General features: G+C 49.3%; 1 protein-coding gene across 3 annotated transcripts in view; it reads left to right on the top strand.

The window, feature by feature from the left end:
* The window catches only part of LOC146816467 (uncharacterized), a 589,990-nt gene that overhangs the window by 311,870 nt on the left and 250,863 nt on the right, over positions 1–27,257 (top strand). For all 3 annotated transcript variants that reach the window (XM_085610299.1, XM_085610297.1, XM_085610298.1), the window contains one exon: positions 4,032–5,318. In XM_085610299.1, coding sequence (XP_085466425.1) covers positions 4,368–5,318 — 951 coding nt within the window. In that variant the 5' untranslated portion in view covers positions 4,032–4,367. The remainder of the gene's footprint in view (positions 1–4,031; positions 5,319–27,257) is intronic.

Here is a 27,257-nt window from a genome sequence, read left to right as displayed (position 1 = left end):
AAAAACCTTTATTGATAAACTTGCACATCAAGTTTCCATGTATGAAGGCAGGAGATCTGTGTTCAAAGAGGAAAAATCACATCATAAGAACAATTGTACGTAAGCAGCCCATAGCAGTGCCTGGAGGGGAGCGACAGGAGTTGAAGCAAAAGGGACATAGAGGAGCGCCCTGGGGAGGCCAGGTGCAGGTGAAAAAGGCAGCCAGGAAACCAGCGGAGTGCCAGAATACATGAGCTGCACACTACGAGCCATCACTGGCGGCCGCCGTGGGTAAGGAGCTGGCAGGGGGCGCGGGATAGGCCTTGAAGGGCAAAGCGCTCTGGCGCTGGATTAGATAATGAGGGGACCCCAAATGTCAATCGGGCGGCCAGTTAATGGCTTCAGATCCCAGAATGCGGACAGAAGCGTCAGACTGTGCGCTCCATCCTCAAGCTAAGCGCTGACCCTATGTGTGGACCTCCGTCCCCAATGCATGGCGACCCTACGCCGGGCAAGAACGAGCAGCATAGCAGTTAGCCGGCGGGAGGCATCTGGACAATGTTTCACAAAGCCTAAGAGGTAAATCAATGGGTCTTGCGTGATAGGCGAGGAGGTGATCTCAGTGATGGCGGTGCACACTTTGTGCCAATATGCAGTGACCTTAGGGCACAGCCAGACGAGATGGAAGCAGTCTGCAGCGGGGGAAGAGCATTGGAGGCATCTATCGCTGGGGGAGAGGCCCATTTTATGCAGCTGGGCAGGGGAGCGATAGTCTATACAGGTATATAAAATGTACGAGGCGCAGGCGGTAGTTAGGGGACAGACGTTTGGTCTGCTTGCAACAGTACATCCAGACCTCCTGGGAGAGTTCGGTGCCTTGGTCCTCACTCCAGGCAGCGCGGGCTCGGTCAGCGGAAAGCTTAGATGCCGCTAACATGAGGGCATAAAGTCTGGAGACCATCTTGCGGGGAGAGGCGGATGTGTATGCGAAGTCTAGGTCAGCCAGTGGGGTGCATCTGCCTGCAAGACGCTCTAAGTTGGTAATACAGCAGGGTGTCCATGGGGCCGGAATCGGCTGGAAGGGAATAGAAGCCACCGTCAGGGTAAAGGTCCGACAATGTGGACAGCCCGAGGCGCGTCACGCGTTTAACGATCCAGGCATTCTGCAGAGTGGGTAATGCCGGATTGTGTGTGATGGGCATGGCATTGGCAGAGAGCATGCTAGACCCAGAGTATCTCCAGAGGTCGTCCCAGGCCCAGCGTAAGGTCTCCACCGTATCGATCTCTCCGTGCGGAGGTCTCACGGGGGCAAAGATAGCGGTCAGGAGCGACAGGGGGGGGGGCCGCGAGATCAGCCTCCACCGCCATGTGAGGCTGAAAAGGCATTGGTGCAACCAGAAGTGAAGGAAGCTGGCTTGGGCACTGAGGGTGTATAATTTGACATCTGGGGCACCCAGTCCGCCACATGATAATAAAAGTGTGAGAATGTTGTATGCAATTCAAGGGTGACGCCCGGCCCAGACGAGAGATTATAAGGGAGCGAAGTTTGCAAAAGAAATGAGCGGTGAGGGGGATGGGGATGTTTAAGAACAGATACAGAAACTTCGGGAGCACCACCATCTTGGTGATCGCTAGGCGCCCCGCCAGGGACAAGGGCAGTCACCACCAGAGGTGGATCTTAGATTCCAGCCAGTCGACCGCCCGGCCGAAATTCGCCCTCCAAAGTTCATCCACGTCCCTGCTGAGCCGGAAGCCCAGGTATCTAGTGGGCCCGACGCCCCTACAAACAGTCCGTAGTGAAGGGAAAAGTGGCGTCCGTCAGTGGAAAAAGAATGGATTTACCCCAGTTGACCTGGATGCCAGATAAGCCCCCTATGCGCACCACCTCGCGGACCATGTGCCTGAGATTTTCTTGGGGCTTGCGGACAGTGTGTGACAGTGTGTGACATCCGCGTACATGAAGACAACCCGGGCTCAGGCAGCAAAGCAGAGACCTCTCTGTGTGTGATGCTGCCGGAGCCTGGCAGCGGGGGGCTCCATAGCTACAGCGAAGAGCTTTGGTGAGAGTGGGCACCCCTGCTTCCTGCCCCTAGCGACGCGGATGGACTCCGTAATCTGACAGTTGACCCGAAGGTGAGCTGTGGGGAGAGTGTAAAGAAGTTGGACTTTGCGCAGAAAAACCGGGCTAAAGCCTAAGCGCGGGAGGAGGTAGAAGAGGAAAGGCCACTCAAGAGGATCGAAAGCTTTGGTGGCGTCCAAGAGGGCAGCCACGGCCGGGAGTGGGGGGTTCATTTGATGGAGAACGGTGACCATAGTCCAAAGATTATGTGATGTGGCACGGCCAGAGATGAAGCCGGACTGGTCTGGGTGAGCTATCAGGGGCATGAGCGGGAGAAGGCGGGAGGCCAGCAACTTGGAGAAAATCTTGTTATCGGTGTTGATGAGGGACAAAGAGCGGCAAGAGGATCTGTGTCAGAGGGTTGTCCTCCATTATCCCTTTTACAATAAGATACGTTCACTCAACATCTGAGATTGTTCAAATAAGTCATAACTGTAAGATCTTTGTTCTTATTGTAGTCATTCCTGAAGAGTACATGGTGTATGATGGAAAGTAGTAATGTACTTCTCATCCTCTAGCAAAATTACCCTCTGTCCTTATAGTCAAAAGCGTCTCCTGCAGGAGCGTCACTGCAAGATCATTTCTATGCTGACTCTTCTAGCATTTCTGAGATTGTTTAGCCCCTTCACATTCTACAAGATCATGTCCAAGTCCGGAACACTTCTTATGATTCCCTGTATTCATCAATCCCCATCTTAATGTTTGTTTGTAGAACTGTCATTCTAACTCACATCTTGTTGAAATCTGTCTGGCACTCTGTGTCTCTGACATGTCTTTTGTTTCTACTGTCTAGATTACCACGCTAATCCTGCCTCCTGTGGTACAGAATACTCCTACTGCAAGTGAATATTCCCCCGCTCGAGAATTGAAAGGTTATAGGCTCTGTAGGGACTCATGTGTCTATAATATAACCTACAATGTGTCACACGTGGGGGGCTGTCAGTGCCAGCAAGTCTCAGCCTGGCCCAAGTACCCATTTCATGTAGTCACAGAGCACCTCCCCTATATCGAGGATGTTCCACTCTGCATCCCCTCCACATACTTAAAATGTTAGTTACCTTTGTGTGAGCTGCCTAGTGTCCCTCATCATGTAATAGACCCTCACAGAACCGTAGCGTTATTAAAATAGTACAAAGGAAGAGAAGGGAGAGGCACTTCAACACCAGATCCACGTGCAACTCTTGACAGATATAAATTGCGATATCCCACTATTGCTGGCAACATCAGTCCCCTTTAGTTTACATTTGCAGCTTGCATCAAACAATAACAAGTCATGTTGAGAAAGGGTGAATTACAAATGTTGTATAACGGACCCTTCATAAAAAGCATTATAACTAACAATTAGTTGTCTATTTTGTCCAGCGTAATTCTGTTCTTGAACAAAAGCCAGTGATGCCACATCTCAATCAGAGGAGCGAGCACTCTGGACTCTTGAGACCCAAGTGCTCTACCTGCCCCACCTCCAGAGTATACCCAAACTTCCCATTCACCTTAATGAACTTCATGGCCTCTTGAGAGTTAGTAAAGATGTGCTCTCTACTTTTACTTTCAACATTGCAGCTATCTTGAAAATAAGAAAAAATGGAGTTGGGCATACCATCACAATGCAGATCTTTTTTTACCTGGTCATGCACAATGTTTTTGAAATACTAAAATGTATTATCTACTCTACGGTATTGGTGTCTTCAGGATGTTGTATAAAAAGCAGCTATACTTGTGGATTGAGATAGGATGTATCTTTTATCTTCAAAGGCAGAGGTACTTTGGAATATATTGTAACCTAACTGTAGGAGTGCAGACGTCTTAATTCATATTTTATTCCTTGAGTTAATCTTTGCATGGATAAGAATCGTTATGAATATTCTATCTTGATGACATATAAGCTTCTTGGCAATTTCATAGTGTATTTGATATATTTTCTTTTGTATTCCAGCATGAATCCATTGTGAGCAGCTCTACATCCTTGACTTCCGCACCTCCTCCTGCAACTTCTCCTATCACACCTACTTCATCCCCACAAACGAGCAATAATTCCTTCTCATCTCAGGTTGAAACCTTACTCAAAATCTTTAACAAGGCTGCAAATAGTGACACGACGAATAAACCAACTCAAGATGGATTATATGATCACAGTCCCTTCTCCACAGATGGCATCAAAGATCAGAGGGAGTCTGAGGCAAAAGAACAGAGCACATCCCTTAGTGCTGACTTTCTCCTTCCCCATGAAAAAGCCAGTCAGGATGTTAGTGGATTTTCAAATATTTTGAACATGGCAACAAGCCATTCCAAGGTACCACAAAGCAAGCAACAACTTCTTGAAAGCATTGAAGATGAGGAGAAATTCCTTTATGGTGATGATGATGGTAAACCTAGCCCGTCCTTGGGTAAGAAAGACTCACTGAGTAATTTGGACGAATCTGCAAACAAACCGTCTGCACCGCAGGGATCTGATGCTCCTCCAGAAAAAACAGACAGTGAACTTTCAGCAATCCATGATTTGCTAAAGACAATTGGACTTGATATGGATGTCGGTGAAGTTGGCCAGCTGACTGCTCGCACACAGGAGCGACTTTATGGCAAAAAGCCAGTTTCTCATTCTCCAGAGCGCCGCATCTCTGATCCTAGAAACCCAGACTCCTGGGAGCTGCGCCGAAGTAGGAGTGATACTCGGTCTCCAGAATCTCCAGTGATAGCTTCCCAGGCATCTGAGAAAGATCTTCAGCCAGCATCTAAGGCACAAATAAAAGATGCAACAGTTGGGCAAGAAACTCTTGTTTCCAAAAGAGCCCCAAATACTGTAGTCACTCAGACCATAACGGCCCCCATTCCAACTCCCCAACTTGACACTACCAAAGGACAGAAGCCATTGAACAGTGGTCCAGCACCTGCAACAGTGCAGCAGCATGGACAGAACACAGCACCTGGTTGGCAAAGGGCCCACCCTTCCCAGATTTCCACTCCAATACCATCCATGAGTCAGATTTCACCTAAGCACCCACATAACAAAGGAGGCAACTGTTCACAGCGTCATTCCAATTTAATTTCAGTGCCAACCACTATTGAGAGTAATGACAACTCTAATCTTGAAGTGACTCCAATATCTGAGCCCCCACAGCCCTTGAGGACAGATGCGGTCACTCAGAATCCAACAGACACGCAACAATTGAAGCTTGACGTAAAGGAACCATCTACTACAGTCCAGGAGCCTCAGACAGACAAGGTGAGCCCACTTTGTGTTTGTATTTAAAGACTAATGGCATATATCAGATGTTGCTTGGAGGTTATGGAAAGGCTTATGCAGTGAGTAACTTTAAAATGTGCTTTCTGTTTACACCCTGGCCTCTAATGCTGTACTTTGTATTGTTGTATATCTCATGCAGCATTTGTAGCCATGAAAAAAACAATTAAAAAAATTCCACTGCCACTAACACAATACATATTTCTGATCTGATGGTAGCTGTGTTGGCAAATTGTTATTTTTTCACGTGTTAAGACCTCTTGTTTTTAATAAAATTATATATACAATACAATCCTATAGGGGCGGTTAGTCGACCCTGTTAATCATTTTTTCTGCTGGCTGTAGTATAATTCCTATTTTGCTCCCACCTACCACAGCATAGAGTAAGCACCGGCTGAGCTCACTAAAGCAGTTGGCTTACCTGACTGCTCTTGCCCAATGTGCTCATTGTGGAAACAATACCAGAGCTTCTGACTTTACTAGTACCTGTCTTTTTTTTTGTTTAATACAAATAAATGGTATTTTCTGCAAGACCAGTTGGTGTATTAGAAATAGAGCTTTTATGTGGCTAATGGGCCGACAAATAAAATTGTGTTAAGTAATAAGGTTACTATTCGTGTTGCCCTATTTTTGACCTTTGACCAGTATCAGATAGAGGTTATTGAAAGTAGGCGAGTTCAGCCCACATCTGAGGAGTTTTGCCTGCCTCCTTATTTTCGGCACCTAGCTTGAAGTCTTTACAGCTTGTTTTGTGCTGTTTCGTGTTTCTGTTTCTAGAGTACTCTTCGATGCTTTCACTGCATGCTGATCAGTGGAAGCAGACTTTGAGACCCTAGTCTACAGGAGAATGCCTTAGGCTGTTAAAGGCAAGTTAGAATTTTGTTTTCTAAGTTTACGTTTCTCGGAAATTAACATCTAAAGGGTTTTTAGTTCCTGCCTTAATTTCTACTATCTTAAGCGACTGAATTAGTCTTGCCTTTTATGCAAGGATGCTGCCTTGTGTTGGCTGCCATAAGGAGATCCTGGTTAACTATGGAAATACAATGCATGTTGACAAAACTAAAGCTGCTAAGCTTCTTTGGCTAGTCTACAAGGATTATAAAATACTACACCACAATATCATTATAACCAGCAAATTCAGTGTTGCCAAACCCCCATTAATTGAAGAACATGGTCTACCTTTTCTAGCTATGATCTTTTAACTTTCTTTATGATCTCCTGTAGACTTCTCTTTAAGATAAACTTTTACTTCTAGGCATACTGCACAAACCGCTTTTCAGTAACATGCATTTTAACAATCAAATGATCAGCGCAAGAGTTTTCTCACTTTGTCCTCCAACCTCAAATTTCATGCTTGATTATGCATGATCCATTCTGCACCTGGAAAGCAGCTCAAGACCTGGCCTTTTACTAGTGCTCAATACAACGTAGGTTATTTTTCTCTTAAAAGTCTTGCAGGTTCTTTTTCTATGAAAAGTCATCTGATTGTAAAACTGCTTTAGAAAATCCACTCAGCATAACAAAAAGTTGAGCCCCAAATCTGACTTTAATCCTGCTCTCGGCCTCCTTGTTTATTCGTGGTACTTACCCACCCTGATTTTGAACACAGTTACAGATTTTAATTAATCTGAAAACGACCATGGTCCGGTAGCTCTAATAACTGGATTTCAAAAGCAAGGCTCATCTTTAACATACATATTTTGTTCTGTGGTTAGTGTCTTCCATTGGCCACTGGAAGTTCTTGTCCTCTCACTGTTTTTTCTTCTATTGGCCTTTTCTTTATCCCTCTGTTGCGTAATAGTATCCACACTCTCATTCGTTGGCCTGAACTGTGAAAAATCCTATTTAATAGTCCAAACCTTCAGACACATTTCAGACAATACCAGTGGAGGTAAGTGCCAAATAAATAGCAATAACACGTTCTCCCCGGGGACTTTCCTAAATGATGATAGAGGTAACTATTTTAGTCATTGGTGATGTTTCATATCAACTCATTCTCATGGGTATATAGGGTTCTGTAGTAGGGGATCTCTGTGTATAGTCATAATCTAGTGAATAGTCCCGCCCATGTGCGCGGACCCCGGAGCAATAAAAAATAATCTCTAAAAGGTGACAAATCATGCAGACCTGCATACACCTTTAAGAGAGAATTTAATTTAAAGACAGATAATGCAGCCTATACCCACAGGCTACACTGTCCAGTACTTCAACTAGAATTCCACCAATATCCACAAACAGCACTGCCTGTCCAGTTTTTCTCCACATAGGAAAAAACCCTGCCTCTACCAGCAAAAGCCTCTGGAATGATAGAGAGGAAGGAGTGGACAGACAAGCCCCATAGGCTGCCATTATGTGGCTTGGAACAGGATACTGTGCCTTTAAGAAAACTTTCCAGTTTTCCAGAACTTTCCCCAGTATCCCAGAATGCCCAGCAGGTCCCATTTACTTTCAGTTCTTTTTTCCGGCTCCTGCTAGCAGGACCCTGGAGCATTGAGCTCTCCCTTTTTCAAGGTTTTCATTGAGATTTTGGCAATTTTTGTCACTTTTTCTTGTGTTTAGTAGCTGGTACTGTCAACATGCCTGGCTTGTTCGACAAGTGCCCGGAGTGTGGTCGAAAGAAGGCTAAAACTGACCCACACGAGGTGTGCATAGCTTGCCTTCCCCAGTCCCACGTGCCTGAAAGCTGTACCATCTGCCACTCGTTTTCAGCCAGGACCCTGAGGGACAGGATGAAGAGCAGACTTCAAGCTCTGGAGGAGCGAAGACTGAAGGCACCAGGTGGGTCTGGAGGGGCTGATTTGGCCCATACTGAGGCCTCTGGGGGGCTCCCCAGGGGCAGGAAGACCAGTAAGCGCTCCCGCTCCCCGTCGACGTCGAGGGCGTCGACGGCGACGTCGAGGAGGATGACCACCATCTGTTCGCCGTCTCCCCAGGGCTCTGGGGAGAAGCGGCGTCGACGATCGCCGTCGAGGGACCTGAATAGGCCGCCGTCGACTACATCGGCGTCGTCGGCGACGACGCCATCTTCGGCTTCGTCCAGCGGTCGACGTCGAGTGAAGACCCGGCGTCGGCGGTCGGCGTCGAGGGATCGCAGCTCGCCGTCGATGAAGAGAAGGAGGTCGCCGTCGAGAAGGAGGTCGCCGTCGAGAAGGAGGTCGCCGTCGAGAAGGAGGTCGCCGTCGAGAAGGAGGTCGCCGTCGAGAAGGAGGTCGCCGTCGAGGCGAAGGTCGCCGTCGAGGCGAAGGTCGCCGTCGAGGCGAAGGTCGCCGTCGAGACAAAAGTCGACGCCGAAGAAGAGATCGACGCCGAGAAGATCGCCGTCGAGGCACAGGTCGACGTCGAGGAGAAGATCGACGTCGAGGAGAAGATCGACGTCGAGGAAGAGAGAGTCGCCGGGATCGGTGTACTCGGTGGTGTATACCCCGCCTCGGATGCCTCCGTCGCCTCCTCCTCTCCCACCTCTGCCACCGCCTCCTCCACCGCCGCCACCTCCTCCACCACCGTCTCCACCTCCGCCACCGCCTCCTCCGCGGCCGCGGACTCTTTCTCTGCCACCCCAGCCTCTGTTGCTGCCACACACTCCTGCGGGACCGCCGCCGGTCCCCCCGAGGTCGGTTTCCCTTCCACGGTACCCGACTCCGCCGCAGGGGACCCCGAAGCCACGACGCCCACGGTCGCCGAGACCGGCGGACAGGCCTAAGCCGAAGAGGTCGCGCTCCCGCTCTCACAGGAGGCGACGATCGCGGAGCCGAGGGCGATCCTCGTCAGACTCTAGACGACGCCGCAGGAGGTATAGGTCCAGGTCGCGCTCCTCGGACAGGGACCTTTCCCCGACGCTGTCGGACTCCCCGGGGACTAGGGTGTCGCCGGTGGATGACTTGGTCTCGTTCCAGGAGGTGCTGTTGCGAGGGGCTGCGAAGCTGAATATCACGGTGACGGTTCCAACACCCACGACGTCCGTGATATTTGAGACGCTTCATAAAAGACACTTGTCTCGCCCCCTCCTGCCTCTCGTGCCTGGACTGGTGGAACCAGCCTTGGAACTGTTCCTCACTCCCGCAACAGCGAAGGCCTCTCCGTCCAGGCTCATGAAGAAATATAGGGTCCCGGAGTCGGATCCGTCCTTTTTGAGAGGGGACCCGAAGCCGGATTCGGTTATCGTGACGGCGGCGAGAAAACAACATGCGACCGCCCCGGCCTCCACGGTGCCACCGGACAAGGAAAGCCGCTGGCTGGACTCTGCGGGCAGGAAGGTGTGTGGTACCGCCGCCACCACGATGAAGGCGGCGAGTGCAGGGGCGTTATTGGGCCGTTACGACTGGGCCCTGTGGGAATCCCTGCAGCAATATGCGGACCTCCTGCCACGAGACAAGAAGGAGGACTTCTTGGAGACGGTGCGCGAAGGCATGCTGGTTTCTAACCAAACGATCAGCGCAGCGGCGGATGTATCGCTATTGGCCGCCCACGCCTACTGTCATGGCATCCACCAGCGGCGCCATTCCTGGTTGCGCCTGACGTCCCTCAAGCCGGAGGCGCAGCAGAGAGTGGCCAACCTGCCCTTCTCGGGGGAAACCCTGTTCGGGAAGCATGCGGACGATGAAATGGCCCGCATGAAGGCTGAAGCGGAAACCCTGACGGCCGTCGGGTTAGAGAAGGCCGAGAAAAAGAAACGACCGTTCCAGAGGAGGTTCGGGTCGTCGGGCCGAGGGCGTGGGCAGGGCTCGGGACAGCAGCAGCCACAACAGCAGCAGTTCCGCAAGCCCTTCCAGAAGCGCCAGAGGGGTAGAGGAGGCCAGCAGGCTACTACCACAAACAAGGGCCCGGCCGGGTCTCGGCCCTGAGCTGTTACTTCCCCCTCAACCGTTACCCACTCCAGTGGGGGGAAGCATCCAATTTTTTCCGGCAGAGTGGAGAAAAATTACTCAGGACAAGTGGGTGCTGAATATTGTTTGCAATGGATACAGTCTTCGGTTCATCAGCCCGCCTCCAGCGATTCCGCCGGTCAGCTCTCGCTTCCAGCTGAGGGAGCTCCAGGCGGAGGCAGACATCTTGTTGAGAAAAAAGGCGGTAGAAGAAGTACCTTTGTCTCAAAGGGGAAGAGGTCTGTACTCTCGGTTCTTCCTCGTTCGCAAGAAGGACAAGAACGAGTTCAGGCCCATTCTGGATTTGCGACAAGCAAACAAGTGGATTCGCAGAGAGAAGTTTCGCATGCTATCGTTGCACCAGATTTACCCTCAGCTGCAACGGGGAGACTGGCTCTGTGCCATAGATCTACAGGATGCGTACTTTCATGTGCCCATAGCACGGAAGCACAGGAAGTTCCTGCGATTCCAAGTCGGCGCCAATCACTATCAATACACAGTACTGCCATTCGGGCTAAAGTCTGCTCCCAGGACTTTTTCGAAGTGCATGGCGGTGGTGGCGGCACACCTGCGGAGGAACAAGGTGTTTGTCTACCCGTATCTGGACGATTGGCTGATCAAGGCGTCATCCTTCGAGGAAGCGCAAGAACACTTCCGATGGACGTGCGAGCTCTTGAACAAGCTGGGGTTACACGTCAACATGTCCAAATCGGTCCCGTCTCCGGTACAGTGCATACAGTACCTGGGGGCCTCCATAGATACGAGGTCAGCAAGCGTGTCTCCTTCGGAGGAGAGACGGTTATCACTCCTTCGGAAGGCTCAGGACCTCAGGACTGCTCCATCGACGACTGTGAGGAAGGTGTCGTCTCTACTGGGATCGATGGCCTCCTGTATCTAACTCACTCCGCACGCACGCCTACACATGCGACCACTGCAGGAGTGCTTGGAGGATCAGTGGGATCAGAGGACAGGCTCTTGGGACGACAAGATCCGACTGTCTCTACATGCTCGTCAGTCTCTGAAGTGGTGGTGTTCGGCGGAAAACCTCCTCCAGGGGGTTCCCTTCCACAAGGACATTCCCACGACGAATGTGGTGACGGATGCTTCTCTCCAGGGCTGGGGTGCGCATTCCGGGGACCTGCAGATTCAAGGGAAGTGGTCTCCCTTGGAATCGACGTACCACATCAATTTCCTGGAACTCAGAGCTGTCTTCCTGGCACTGAAGGCTTTCCTTCCGTCCTTCCAGACCAACTCGCTGCTGATACAGACGGACAATACAACCACGATGTATTACCTCAACAAGCGGGGGGGTCGAGATCGCGCACTCTGTCGCAGGAGGCGCAGGCGATCTGGCGCTGGCTGCTGGCCCGAGGACTGACGATTACGGCCACGCATCTGCCAGGGGTGCAGAATGCTCAGGCGGACGCCTTGAGCAGGCTGATTCAGGAAAACCACGAATGGGTCATAGACGAAGTACTAGGAGAAGTCTTCGCAAGGTGGGGGACTCCAGACGTAGATCTGTTAGCCACCGCCGAAAACAGCAAATGCCGAGACTTCGCATCCAGGTACTACCAGCGGGGGACGCTGGGGAATGCGCTATGGATCGATTGGTCGAACAGCTTTCTGTACGCTTTTCCACCCATTCCCCTGATTCCGGCGGTGCTCATCAAGCTGTCCCAGTCCAGGGCGCGGATGATCCTGATCGCCCCGGAGTGGCCCAGGCAGTGGTGGTTCACGGACCTTCTTCACCGGTCTCTCCTTCCTCACATGCGATTGCCGTGCAGGCCGGATCTTCTCACGAAGTTCGGGGGGCGGATGGTGCACCCCAACCTCTCGTCTTTGAGTTTGGCGGCATGGCTCCTGAAATAGTGCAATATGGTCATCTGAATCTACCAGACGATTGTATGGACATTCTGAAGGAGTCTAAGCGACCTTCCACTAGGACATCCTATGCTTACAAGTGGAAGAGGTTCTGTATCTGGTGTAAGTCCAAGAACTTTGATCCGACAACATGTAAGGAAGATGTCATCCTTCCATACCTTTTGCATCTGGCGCAGTCTGGCCTTAATTTCCATTCCATTAAGGTTTATCTGGCTGCTTTGACTGCTTACAGGAAGTGCCCTTCACAGACGTCCTTCTTTCAGATTCCTGTGGTCAAGGATTTTTTGGAAGGCTTGAAGAAGGTGTTCCCTCCTGTCAGACTTCCCTCGCCTTCTTGGGACTTGAATGTGGTGCTGTCCAGACTGATGAGAGAGCCTTTTGAACCTATTCACAAGGCTTCATTGCAGCACCTATCCTGGAAGGCGGCGTTCCTGGTGGCCATTACATCGGCCCGCAGGGTGAGTGAACTTCAGGCATTATGTTGTCAAGAACCTTATACTGTGTTTCATGCTGCTAAGGTTGTGATGCGTACTCACCCTAAGTTCCTTCCTAAGGTTATCTCTGACTTTCATGTCAATCAAACCATAACTTTACCTACGTTCTTTCAGAATCCCTCTTCACCAGCGGAAAGGGCTCTCCATTCCCTGGATGTCCGTAGGGTGTTGAAATTTTATCTGGATAAGACCAAGGATATTCGTAGGTCTGACCAATTGTTTGTTAATTATGGCTCTGTCAGGACTGGTCTTGCGACCTCTAAGCAGTCCATCTCTCGGTGGATTGTGTCCTGCATACAGTTGTGTTATCAAAAAGCTAATAAGACCTTGGGGGGTAAACCTAAGGCTCATTCCACCAGGGGCAAAGCTGCCACGACGGCTTTGCTGCGTAATGTTCCGATTGCGGAAATCTGTAAGGCGGCCACTTGGAAGTCGGTCCATACTTTTGCTGCGCATTACTGTCTGGACACGGATGCCAGGGCAGATGCTCAGGTTGGGCAGGCTTCGCTGCGAAATTTGTTCGCACAGTAGTGGTAGTGTCTTGTGTGTTCTCCACCGCTTTTGTTGTGTGGGGATGGGCTTGCCATTCTATTCACTAGATTATGACTATACACAGAGATCCCCTACTACAGAAGGAGTAGTTTCTTTTCTGTAACTCCAGTTCTGTAGTAGGGGTATCTCTGTTATAGTCATAAGCGCCCGCCCTCCTCCCCGGTGGAGAGATAATTATTCATATGAAGAATGCTACAGGTCTGGCGTGCTACGCCTTCAAAAAGAACTGAAAGTAAATGGGACCTGCTGGGCATTCTGGGATACTGGGGAAAGTTCTGGAAAACTGGAAAGTTTTCTTAAAGGCACAGTATCCTGTTCCAAGCCACATAATGGCAGCCTATGGGGCTTGTCTGTCCACTCCTTCCTCTCTATCATTCCAGAGGCTTTTGCTGGTAGAGGCAGGGTTTTTTCCTATGTGGAGAAAAACTGGACAGGCAGTGCTGTTTGTGGATATTGGTGGAATTCTAGTTGAAGTACTGGACAGTGTAGCCTGTGGGTATAGGCTGCATTATCTGTCTTTAAATTAAATTCTCTCTTAAAGGTGTATGCAGGTCTGCATGATTTGTCACCTTTTAGAGATTATTTTTTATTGGTCCGGGGTCCGCGCACATGGGCGGGACTATTCACTAGATTATGACTATAACAGAGATACCCCTACTACAGAACTGGAGTTACAGAAAAGAAACTACTCCTTACAGAGGCTTAGGTTTTTTTGCTGGTTCCAGTACCCCCTGGGTCCCCACTGTGCCTATTCCTTACATTTGGATTTTACATTCACTGCCGTAGTGTGAGAATGCATTTCATGGAAAGGAATACAAAGTTGGCTTCCTGGGGGCGCCGTGTGTGAAAGTTTATTGTGCTTTTGAAGCACCTGCTGCAGCGTTTCTTTCCACCAGCAATTACCAGGCCTCACATAAATGTCAAGATAACTCGTGTGATTAATTATCTTCCTGGGGAGAGATCAGAATTTTGTATAGTTGAGGTTTTGACTTAGGTGAAGTTAGTGCAGAGGGTTAATATGCCTGCTGCAAAGAACGTGTACCAAGTAGATTACAGAGTGCATATGATGTGAAGAGATCAGCAGGTTACTGCTTTCAAAAGAGACATCCTTTTGTTACTTGCAATTTATAACTTAAAGTCCTAATATAGAATAGTGAGCTATTAACTTTCATCCTAGAACAGCATGCACACTACAAAGAATACATTATTAGACCATTGATTAATGTTGCAAAAAGGGTTAATTTGGCTAGAAATCGATTCTTATTATTAAAGGAAACTCCCAACTATGCTGTTTCTTTTTCGACTCTGAGTTTGTGCTTCTCCACACCAAGCACTCTTGAACTATACTGCCTACCAGTATGGATGACATGTGACTCCTATACTTTTAGTCCTTTATCTTATGTAACATTTCCTATACACTGATTTACACACTTATGATTGATTGTCTCTGTGTAATGTGTGTGTGATGCAAAGTGCTCGGACACCCTACACTGGTATGAGTGGCACTATATAACTAATTCAATGCATCTGAGAGTGTGGGGTTATGGAGACTTGGTCACTGTTAAAGGGTGCTAGTGAAAGAATCCGTGGTGGGGGTGGTCATTGGGGGGGCACCAACAAACATTGTCGCACAGGGCACCACCAGCACTAAAGCCGGCCCTGGAAAGTATGCACAGATAAGCGCTGAAAATACCGCTTTAGGTTGCTGCTTTTTTTTTTGTACCGACTGGGCCATCAAAATAATCTGCTGGTAATCCTAACCATAGGACTGGAAGTTTGTTGCAGGTCAGCACATTATTTATTTCCTTCACCCTCGATCCCTGATTAATGCCGCAATAGTTTAACTTGGATCTTAAAGTCTACGCCCCGTCAATAACATGCTGAGTTACTTCATGGGTCTGGGAATGCACCCTGCATTCAGACAACTCATTCCTCATTCTCGCCCTTTATTGTCACGCTCACCTTGCACTCACAGTGATCACAATGCACTCACACTGATCACCATGCACTCGCACCATTCACCCGCTCACCTTGCACTCACAGTGATCACTCTGCACTCAAAATGCACTTGTCCTGCTCACACTATACCTCAATCTGCAGTCACACGAGTACACTACTCATCCTGCACTCATGTGACACTTCACTCACCTGTCCCTCTCACTACTCAATATGCAACTCACTCAAACAAGCCCATCAGTAATCATACATTCATTCCATTCTGAACTTGCATCCGCACCCAAAAGGAGAGAGGACAGCAAGGGAGTGAGAGAATTTGATTGAAGAGGTCAGGGATGAGGAGAAATGTGAATTGCCGAAGAGAAGTGTGGACACGCAAGAAGTGAGTGATCCAAAGGTGAGTGCTTCTGTTAGAACAAAGGGGAGATGTGAAAGAGGAATGGGGGGACTGGAGAGGTGTAAGATACAAATAGACAAAAAGTTGAATGAAGAGACGAGGTGAATGAGAAGTGCTGAGGGGCACGGGAGGTGACAGGGCCAGAGAGGCCATGAGATAAATGTGGGAGACTGTTAGAGATGAGGGCAGTGGAAGGACAGAATGGCAAGAGGTGATTAAAGGTGAAGTGAGAGGTTGAATGGGGAGAGTTCAGAAGTTGTAAAAAGGGGTGAAAGAAAATGACCTGCAAAGTGAGAGAGGGATCCGGGGTTAGGAGAGGAGAGAGGGATGGAAGGGAGGGGGTGAGAGGAAAGCTGCATGGGTAAACGGCTTAACTCTACACAAAACCGCCAGGGTTTTAAGGGACCCCTGCTTCTTCCGGTCAGGGCCAGGTGAGCTTCTAATGTGGCAGCACGTATTGCTGCAGAGTGGAAGGCCCTTCGCAAAGGTTGACTTGAAATCTTTCTGATGATAATTGCTGTATTTTGGTTATAAATGGCTACTGATTGGGTGAAATCTTTCCTCAGCGTTAATGTGTGTAACAAATATCAAAATAATGAAGCAATGCTATCCCAAAATACGTGGCATCACATAACCTCATTTACATTTTCATCCCACGCAATTTAGTCAACAGGTTTAGACATTTTTGTCAGGAGGGGGTCCTTGCGCCTCAAAATGTTGACAGGGGGGTCTCGGCATCCAAAAGTTTGAAGACCTCTGATCTAGAGGCTACTCCTCAGACACCGCGTCCACTTCGTACAAATCCCCCACTCAGTCCACCTTCACGAGGGGTTATCAAAGACGCGGCAGACTCCAACATTTCCTTCCCGTCTGGGCTACCATCACCTCAGACAAATGGGTGACACAAATAATTCAATCAGGCTAATGCCTAGAACTAATATCTACCCCCCCGCCCCCCCCCCCCGCCCCCCCCAAACATTCCACCCAGGCAGACTACCCCCTCCCCCCCCCCAAACATTCCACCCAGGCAGCGCCCAATGTCACTAGAACATTTAATACTCCTAAAGCAGGGGGTAGTCTCCCTCCTACAAAAACAGGCAATAGAACCTGTTCCTACCTACCAACCAACAAAAATGGGAGTCTACTCCTGTAACGTCCTGGCTTTCTCAGGGTTGGGACCAACAGACGACGGACCAGAGAAATGGAGTTTAAGGATGATTTAATAAACAGATAAACAACTACAGACAACAAAGAATACCGGTACTGGAATCACCAGTTAAAGTACGATACCCATTCACAGCTCTTCTAACCGTCCTCCGCATGCACACCGGACCCGGTATGCTCCAACGGAGGGCACAGTGCTAAGCAGTGGCCGACAATGCCACTCGACCGCTGTGAAGGGTAGTTCCAAGGTTGTGGAATCTTCAGGGGGGGGGGGGGGCACGTGGGAGTCACCCGGCCGGGCTCTCTACCACCTGGGAACAGCCGCTCTACCAGTATCCCCCAGAGTACTGCTACAACACAAAGACGCTGGGAACACTTCCTAGTGTGCGTCTCTTGTATCCGGGTTTAAGTGATGATACCCAAGGTGGTGCAGAGAATGGATGGGAGCAGCCGCTCTACCTATCCCAGTTCTCCTACAAGTGTCGATGGCTAAGACACGGAAACACCTCCTGGATAGCGTCTTAGCTCTAGGCGCGTGTTTACCCAAGTAACGAGGGTGGGGAGCTTCGGCTCGCACCCACCTCGTTTTCTCCAATTGTCAGGCCGTTGGGAGCTTCGGCTCTACCAACGGTACCTGTGCCCAATGACGTTGAATACGGCTCTCAGAACGGGCCAGGACACGGGCAGGAAGCACACGCAGCACCTCTCCTCCGCTCCTTAGAATGTTCCTTCCGCCGCTCAACTCTCCAACGGGTCCGTGTACCTCAACCAGGTACTCCGGTAAAGATCAGAATATCCGACGCCGAGTCCCAGTGCTCTTCTCCTTAAGTAGTACTCTCGGCGTTGTATAACCATGACTCTTGAGTTGCATAACACGAAAACTAGGCGTTACCCTTGGTGTTATGTAACCAGAACTCTTGAGTTGCATAAGGCACTGTTGCCGGAGGGCATTCTGGGAGTTGTAGTCCGCTCTCCTCCAAGCGCACCAGGTTCACGGCAGTGGCATCGTGGGAGGGAATCCATGTGCGGGAGGGGATTCCTGACAACTCCCTATATTTTCTCATTCCAAAAAGGAATGAGATTCTGCGGCCCGTCCTAGATCTCCGGCCCCTAAACACGTACATACACTACGACCATTTTCATATGGTAACGCTTCAGCAGGTACTTCCGCTACTCTCCCAAAACAACTTTTTGACCACCTTAGATCTAAAAGACGCGTATTTTCACATTCCGGTGCTCAAAGCTCACCGCAAGTACCTCAGATTTGTAGTGGACTGACAACACTTCCAAGTCAAGGTGCTCCAGTTCGGAGTCACAACAGCGCCAAGGGTATTCACCAAGTGCCTAGCAGTGGCAGCAGCACATTTACGAAGACAACACATCTACGTCTTCCCATACTTAGACGACTGGCTGAAAAAAGGCGGGTCATACAATCAGTGTGTTCAACACACATCTACCACCATTCAATTACTCCACCAGCTGGGCTTCACAGTAAACCACCAGAAGTCCCATCTCCAACCATCCCACATAAAACAATACCTCGGTGCCACCATAGACACCTCAAGAGCACTAGCCTACCCCAATTCGGCCAGGATTGCAAGCATTCAAGCTCTACGCGCAAAATTCGCACTGCAACACTCCCTTCCAGCTCGAGTGATTATGCAACTAATAGGGATGATGGCCTCTTGCATTTTCATAGTGCCTCACGCAAGACTCCAGTTGCGTCCTCTCCAAGAGTGCTTAGCGCGCCAATGGAACCAGGCCCAGGGTCAATTAACAGATCTGGTGTTGGTAGACGGTCGCACCCATCGCTCTCTGCAGTGGTGGAACACCACAAACCTTTCCAAAGGTCGACCGTTCCTGGACCCGGTTCCTCAAATAGTACTGACAACGGACGCATCCCTCTCCGGCTGGGGAGCTCATCTACTACATCTCACCACACAGGGCAAGTGGACACCTCTACAAAAGTTACTCCATATCAACCATCTGGAGTTACTAACAATCTTCTTAGCCCTAAAATCTTTTCAAACTCAAATTTCAGGCAAGGCAGTCCTGATCCGAACAGACAACATGACAGCCATGTATTATATCCAAAAACAAGGCGGCACACACTCTCCACAGCTCTCTCACCTAGCACAGAGTATATGGAGATGGACAATACCCCAGAAAATCTTTCTCCTAGCTTAGCATGTCCAAGGAGTCCAAAACACAGTGGCAGATCTGCTCAGCAGGCAGACACAACAGATCCACGAGTGAGAGCTTCACCCGCAAGTTCTTCACCCATACTTTCAAATGTGGTGGCATCCACAGATAGACCTCTTCGCCGCCCACAAACGCCAAATGCCCAAGCTTCGCCGCCAGATACCCACACCCATTGTCCAAAGGAAATACGATATGAATAAACTGGTCAGGCAGATTTGCGTACGCTTTTCCGCCTCTCCCACTCATTCCACTAGTGGTGCGCAAACTACAACAGCACTCCCTCACACTAATCCTAGTAGCTCCAACGTGGGCCAGACAACCTTGTAATACCACACTGCTGGAACTATCTGTAGTGCCGCACCAAAAACACCTCTCTCCACACATCTTAACCCAGAACCATGGAGAGATCAGACACCCGGACCCAGCGCAGCTCAACCTTGCGATCTGGCTCCTGAAATCCTAGAATTCGGGTACCTAAATCTTCCTTCTGACTGTATGAACATCAAAAGAGGAGCTAGAAGACCTACCACTAGAGCGTGCTACGCCGCCAAGTGGAAACGTTTTGTTGTTTATTGCCATAACACCATCAATCCACTGGATGTCCATTCAACACATAATAGGCGCACAATACAAAGGTGCAATCTAGCCTATACGTCCATTCGACTACACCTCGCAGCTATAGCAGCTTACCTACAAAACAGGCAACATCTCTCACTCTTTAGAGTACCTGCCATTAAAGCCTTCATGGAAGGCCTTAAAAGAATAATTCCCCCCAGAGTGCCACCCTCACCTGTGTGGAACTTAAATATCGTTCTCAGAAGGCTATTGGGGCCTCCCTTCGAACCGCTCCATAAATGCGAACTACAGTTCCTAACATGGATAAACGCTTTTCTTGTAGCCATCACTTCCCTTAGAAGGGTCAGTGAGATACAAGCACTTACCATTCAAGAACCCTTTCTCCAAATGCACCATGACAAGGTTGTTCTCCGTACCAACCCAAAATTCCTCCCTAAAGTCATTTCTCCCTTTCACCTAAACCAAACAGTAGAACTACCAGTATTTTTCTCGCAACCACAGACCGTTGCAGAAAGAGCTCTTCACACACTGGATGTCAAACGAGCCTTACTCTACTACATTCAGAGAACACAACCTTTCCGTAAGACCAAACAACTGTTTGTTTCTTTCTCTCCACCACACAAAGGTAACCCCATCTCAAAATCGGGGATAGCTAGGTGGATTGTAAAATGCATTCAAATCTGCTACCATAAAGCAAAGCTAACGCTATCCATTCCCCCGAAAGCCCATTCTACACGAAAAATAGGGGCTTCCATGGCATTCTTTGGGAACATCCCATTAGATGATATCTGCAAAGCAGCTACATGGTCAACACCGCACACTTTCACCAAACACTATTGTGTAGATGTGCAAACTAAGCAACAAGCTAGTGTGGGCCAGGCTGTACTCAAAACATTATTTCAAACCACTGCAACAGATACGGGTGGTCGCCGCTAACGGTGGGTACTGCTATATAATCTATGCACAAGTGTGTAATCTGCAGCTCGTATGCCTCGAATGGAATATGCTACTAACCAGTATGCATCTGTTCTTTGCATGTAGAGCTGCAGATTCACACACGCCCACCCGCCTCGCCGGCTACCTTTATCTGGTCCATTTTATCTTATTTAGATAGCACACATGGGCATCTTCACTGTTACGACTACGCTCCATCTTTCCCTGCTGGCGAAAAACAATCTGAGGATGGAGCCGAAGCCCATGCGCAGTACGGTCCGAAGGAGGAGTCACCGAACTCGTGACTTCCAAACATTGTCCAAGAAGAAAAACAAACTGCAAACATCCGGGCCCAACACCAGATGGCGATCTATGCAGTGTATAGATCTGCAGCTCTACATGCCAAGAACAGATGCATACTGGTAAGTAACATATTTCTTACGACTTTAATCACTACAGTGAATGGGTACTGATTCTCCTAATCACAATTTTTCCATTTTTAATATCAAGTAGTTGCCTGTTAAAATAAATGCATTTTGGCAATTATATTCGTCTTTAATAATCACTCACTGTCATGGCCCCCACTTAGATTTAGGAGTGCCTCCCTGTCTCCAGGTGTAGGCCCGCTCTCTAATGATGAAGCATGACACCTGGTGGTATGTGAGGACAGTCCTTCACTTTTTGTGCGATACCAGGTACCCTACTTGGTACCTTTTAAGACTTGGTCATTTTTACACTCAGGGTAGCGTATTTTCTGTATACATGTTTATGATTGTGGCCAGCTCACCTTGAACACTAACAACATTCTTGGACCTCTCCCAATTCTTGCTTCAGAAGCAACCACAGCAGTGAGACTGCTCTCCTCGCCACTACAGCTGACATCAGCAACCTCCTCGACTTAGGTGAGACTGCTGCCCTCATCCTCCTGGACCTCTCCGCAGCCTATGACAGTCTTTCACCACGCCGTTTGCGCTAGACTCAACGATGACGGCATCCACGACAAAGCTCTTGAATGGATCCGCTCCTTCCTCACCAGCCGAATGCGGAGTCCGACTTCTACCATTCAAATCAGAATCCACAGAGCTAAGCTGTGGAGTGCCTCCAGGATCCTCCCTAAGCCCCACCCTCTTCAACATCTACATGGCCTCGCTTGCAGCCATCATTCGAAGCCACGGACTCAACATAGTCTCTGACGCGATGCCACCCAGCTGATTCTCTCCCTCACAGACGAACCCACAGCTGCCAAGAGCAACTTCCACGACAGGATGAAGTCAGTCGCCACCAGAATGAAGGACAGCTGCCTCAAACGTAACTCAGACAAGACCAAAGTCGTCATCCTGGACTCCCACCCCCATCCCTCCCTGCTAAGTACGAGTCTTGGTGGCCCGCAGCGCACAAAATCCTCCCCACACCCATGGACCATGCACAAAGCCTCAGCGTCATTCTGCACACCTTGCTCTCAATGAACCACCAAATCAACCTAGTCACGTCCACCTGTTTCCACACGCTCTACCTCCTTCATAAGATCCCCACTGAGTCCAGAAAAACAGTCACCCAGGCCCTCATCAGCAGCAAACTCGGTTACGCACTTCGTCAACACCACCCAGAAATTCCCAAAAAAACCTGCAGATTGTCCAGAAGACCTCCTCCAAACTCATCCTGAACATCCCACACCGCAACCCCATCACCGACCACCTGCGAGAATTTCACTGGCTACCCTTCAACAAGAGAATCACCTTCAAGCTTCTCACACATGCCTACATAGCCCTCCACAACCCCTAGCCTGCATACCTCAATCACCGCCTCGACTTCTACACCCCCACCTGACGTCTCTGCTCCAACCAACTGGCCTTGGCCCCCGTCCCACAGATCCGTAAGACCACGGCTGGAGAAAGATCCTTTTCCTACCTCGATGCGAAGACCTGGAAATCCCTTCCTCTGCACCTCCGGCAATCACCTTTGCTACCTCAATTCAGGAAGGACCTCAAGACCTGACTCTTCTTCTGAACCGCAGACCCAGCCCCTCCTCTCCCCCCTACCCACAGCGCCTTGAGACCCTCACAGGTGAGTATTTGCACTTTATAAGTCCTTGATTGATTGATTGAGCTTTCAACCTTCCTCCCGAGGTCTGTAATGTTATCTTGACAGCCAGGCATCCCCCCTCCAAGATGGTATACGCCTGTTGTTTGAAAATGTTGTGGCAGGGTGTGCATGAAAACATAATGATCACCTTTCTGCCCCCCTTTCTGAAGTTTTGTTCTTTATTCTTTCCCTTGCCCGGCAGGGCTCTGTTCTGGGCACTCTCAACGGCTATCTGTCTGCTGTTTTTGTGGCTGCTTGACCAGCCCTCATTGTTCAAGATGCCTATTGTACATAGGTTGTAGAAGGTCTTGTCCATCTCTTCCGTCCTTCACCAAATGATTATGCCTCAGTGGGACCATCATTTTGTTTCGACTTAAATGTGTATTCCTTTCAAGCCCCTACATAACTGTCCCTCCAGGCTTCTCTCAATCAAAATAGCCTTCCTTATGGTGATTACATCTGCCCGTAGAGTGAGGGAGCTGCAGGCCTTCGCAACTAAGTCGCCTTCTCTCTTGTCTATCCTGACAAATTGGTGCTTCGCACAAGGTCCTCCATTTTGTATTTAAAGTGGTCACCTCATTTCGTGTAGGCAATCTATCTCCCCCTACCTTTCACTCTCCTCCGCATCCCTCTAAAGAGGAGGAACGACTCCATCATCTAAACCCAAACAGAGTGTTACTCTAGTATTGGAACTTTCATAGATTTCCATTGCGTGTATCATTCCCCGTCGTCAAGATGGGAGTCCCCGGTATACATAAAATAGCCATAGAGGTAAGTACAAAAAAAGAATTAGGCCGAGGCCCGTTCTAGTTTTGTAGCATATCCACCTCTTTTTGTAAAAGAGACCAAATAAAATGAACAGCCAGTCAGAATAGCCTCACCCCATAGAACCTTCCTGAGAGTGCAAGGGAGTCTCCACTGAGCTCTGCTCAGTTTTTTCCTATTTACCCTTATCTTAAACCTGTTTTTTCCATCTGCAATCTACACTACGTGGTCAACATGTCAGACAAGGAGAAGAAGTCTCTCTTCAAGGCGTGTGCCACCTGCTCCAAGAAGAGGCTTTATGTGGAAGACAAACATAAAGACTGTATTTATTGTTTGTGTCCTGACCATAAGGCGGCTGACTGCAAAATTTTTCGGGCCTTCTCCACAAAGACCTTGCGAGACCGTGAGGGGCGTCTGTTAACTTGGCCCCAGAGACTTAAGGCAAGAAAGGATCCTGTCTCCAGTGACGGTGATGACGCTTCCTCTGCTACTTCATCCAGGAGGTCTCTAAAAAGGGGTAGGTCTTCTCCTTCTACTTCTTCAGACCCCCCTTCGAAAGCCTTACAAAAGACCTCTCATAGGTCTGATAGGCGTTGTCCCAACAAATCTCCTCACCACGGTGTAAAGGAGAGGGAAGGACTTGTCCTAGGAGTGGCACTGGAAAAGAAGGCGAGCTTTGTGCCTTCTTCTCCAGAAAAGTTGCAAACATTTAAAAAGCCAGCTTCTGTCCCATCTGATGGAAAAGCTGAGAAAAAAGTTAGCTCGTCGACGACGGCAACGTCTATTCTGTCGACGACAACTTCCAAGACTTTGCCAGCGTCTTCCTTGGCTGCGTCGACGAGAGTTTCCTTTTCTCCACCGGTGATGAAAGGGTCGGCGTCGACTGCTTAGACGACGCCAGGCATGGATTCGCTGTTCACTCTGTCGTCGACGTCCACACTGACTACTTCCACGTCGACGAGAATGGCGACGGCTTTGAATATGATTATGACGGTCTCGACGGCGATCCCGTCTACGGTGACTCTCGCTCCGTCGACTGCTCAAACCGCGTCATCGACTGCCTCGTCGACGATACAAAATGTGGCAATTTCAATTCGGAGACGCCGCATTACACCAGAGATGACTTCTCCCAGAAAGGTGACACCTCTGCTCTCCTTCTAGAAAAGGAGGTTTCTGATGACGATGGGCCTTACGGTGCTGCGGTTAGCCCATCACAGCTGACTGTCAAATACCAATATTGAGACTCGGAAGAGTACTTTATGGATCAGCACCAATATGAGCCCCCGTTAAGGTCTCAGGAAGATTATCAGCAGGAGATGGTCTGTATGCCATTCTCCCTCATCACAGACTTACAATTCATGCTGTCTGATTATAGGTGGAGATTTCCTACACAATCTCATGCCCAGGATACAGTGCAAGTACCAGCTACTCCGCTTGCTCATCTGTTTCCCCCCCCCCCCCCCCCCCAATTTCCTCCAAACTTCTTTGCCGGAGTAACCAGAACCGCAGCCATTAGTTACTGTCCAGGATGATACATCAGACGACGACCAGGGGACTAATTGTTCCGGATCCCCATAGGGAGTGGGATGATTACATCATTCCGGATCCCGCCTCTCCTGTTCCGGCGGATTAACCCCCCCCCCCCCCGCAGATATTGGGGGTTTCCATTATGTAATGGAATGAGCGTCTAAAAGATTCAACCTGCCCAAACCAACAGTGCAGTCGTAATATTTCCTGTACAACTTTAAGGAACCCTACAGAAAGTCAGTCCGCTCCATCCCAATAGTGGGTCGTGTCTGGGATGAAGGGCTCAAGGTGATGAAGACGCCTACAACTGTAATACCTGTTCTTCCTCGTCTAGAAATCCACACAGCCCTAAAGAACGCCATCCGCAAGCTCCACCAACTCGTCAGAGCCACCAAAAGGACCTCCTTCAAAGAATGCCCATCCCCATATCATATGCCGACGACACTCAGTTGCTCTTTCCATTCGATAAATTTACAGTTGGCCTTCTCCATTGGTATGAGAGCTATTTCCCACTGGATGAAGAACAATTTCCTCCAGTTTAATGTGGGAAAAGCAGAGATTATGCTCTTTGGAGCGGCCCCCCTCCTATGGACACCAGAATGGTGGCTGACCGATCTAGGACCCCATCTCGCTCCCAAGCTTACAATCAAAAATCTGGGTATCCGTCTGGATCAAGCCCTTACCCTGAAAGAGCATGCCGCCCAGACAGCAGGTTCCTGTTTCCATGTAATAGGCCTGCTCCGTCGAGTGTTCCCTTTGCTTCCTGACTCTACCTGGAAAACTTTAGTCCCGGCGCTTGTACTAAGCCGTCTGGACTACTGTAACGGCCTGCTGATCTCTGCCAACGATGCCTCATTCAGCAGACTGCAGGTAGTCCAAACCACGGCGGCACGATTGGTCCTGAATGCTCCTTCTAGGACCCCTTCTCGCCCTCTTCTTATGAAGCTGTACTGGCTCCCCATCTGCCAATGGGTCAGATTTAAAATCTGCTGCACTATTCATAAGTCATTGCTTAATCTGGGTCCCTCCTATCTCTGGGAAAAATTCATGCCGTATGTACCTTCTACATCTCTCCGCTCAAGTGCCTAACATCTTCTTGTGGTGCCTCGAGTAAAAAAGGCAAAATTACGACGAAGAGCTCTCTCCCATCTTGGCCCTCGATACTGGAATTAGCTTCCCTTGATTTTGAGACAATGCCTGGATCACCTTCAATTTAGGAAGCTGCTTAAGACCACTCTTTTTTGCACTTGATTTTGTTGTAGCTGCGGTGGGTTAGCACTTCCCAACTTAAGGAGATATTACTGGTCATGTGTATTACTATACAGTAAGGAATTACTACAAGGGAGGAATAATACAGAGGTACATACCGCCTCAATCTTTCAGCTATTGGTGGGGAATTCCTGCTATGGCTATTTTTGGAGGCACATACAAGACAGTTACCACAAAAAGGTCAAATTTAAGACTCTTTATAGTTGTTTTAAGGTATGGAAGGCTGTTAAAGTGCTAGGAAAAGGACGATTCTCATATTACACTCCGGTAATAAATAACCCAATTCTTCCACCTACAATATTAAAATATGCTAAAATCAATAAAAACATTAAAAAAAAAAAAAATTATTTTGTTGTAGCCGCAACACACCCTCACGGTTGTCCTAAGCGCAGATATACCCCTTCGGGGGTCGATTCAAGCACTATATAAGAAAAATAAATAATTAAATGCATCTACAGCAGCGCACACATCAGCAAAGAGCTCTTCAACAACGCGAAGGAGCTCTCCAACTCCAACTCAAACGACATCCCGCCGTCGCAAGACCTATGCGGTGCCCTAGCCACCTTCTTTCACCGCAAGATCGCAGACATCCACGACAGCTTCAACACCCAGACCCTCCCTACAGCTGCCAACACTGCAGAACCACCACTCCCCCAGCCTCACCAATCACCTTCTCTTCTGGACCCACGTCACCGACGACAATACCATCAAGACCATGAACACCATCCACTCCGGCTCACCAACTGACCCCTGCCCTCACCACATCTCCAACAGAGCAAACCGTATCATCGCTCCCTAACTTTGGAAGATCATCAATAGGTCCATCGAGACCGCCACCTTCCCGGAAAGCTGGAAGCACGCCGAGATCCACACCCTACTCAAGAAACCCACAGCGGACCCTAAGGACCTCAAGTATTTCCGGCCCATCTCCCTTCTTCCGTTCCCGGCGCAAGTCATCGAAAAGATCGTCAACAAGCAACTGACCCACTTCCTCGAGGAGAACATCCTTCTGGACCCGTCCCATTCTGGTTTCCGCAGCTAATGAACAATGGCGAAACCGCGGCCCTCATCCTCCTGGACCTCTCGGCCGCCTTTGACACCGACTGCCACCACACCCTGCACACATGACTACACTACGCAGGATTATGCAACAAAACCCTGGTCTGGATCACCTCCTTCCTCACCGACAGAACCCAGAGGGTCCGCCTCCCGCCTTTCCTTTCCGAAGCCACCAAGATCTGCGGCGTGCCCCAAGGATCAT

The sequence above is a fragment of the Triturus cristatus genome, chromosome 6 (genome assembly GCF_964204655.1).
Source record: "Triturus cristatus chromosome 6, aTriCri1.1, whole genome shotgun sequence".
NCBI lineage: Eukaryota > Metazoa > Chordata > Amphibia > Caudata > Salamandridae > Triturus > Triturus cristatus.
Note: the sequence above shows the minus strand (reverse complement) of the source record. Positions and strands in the feature narration are given on the sequence as shown.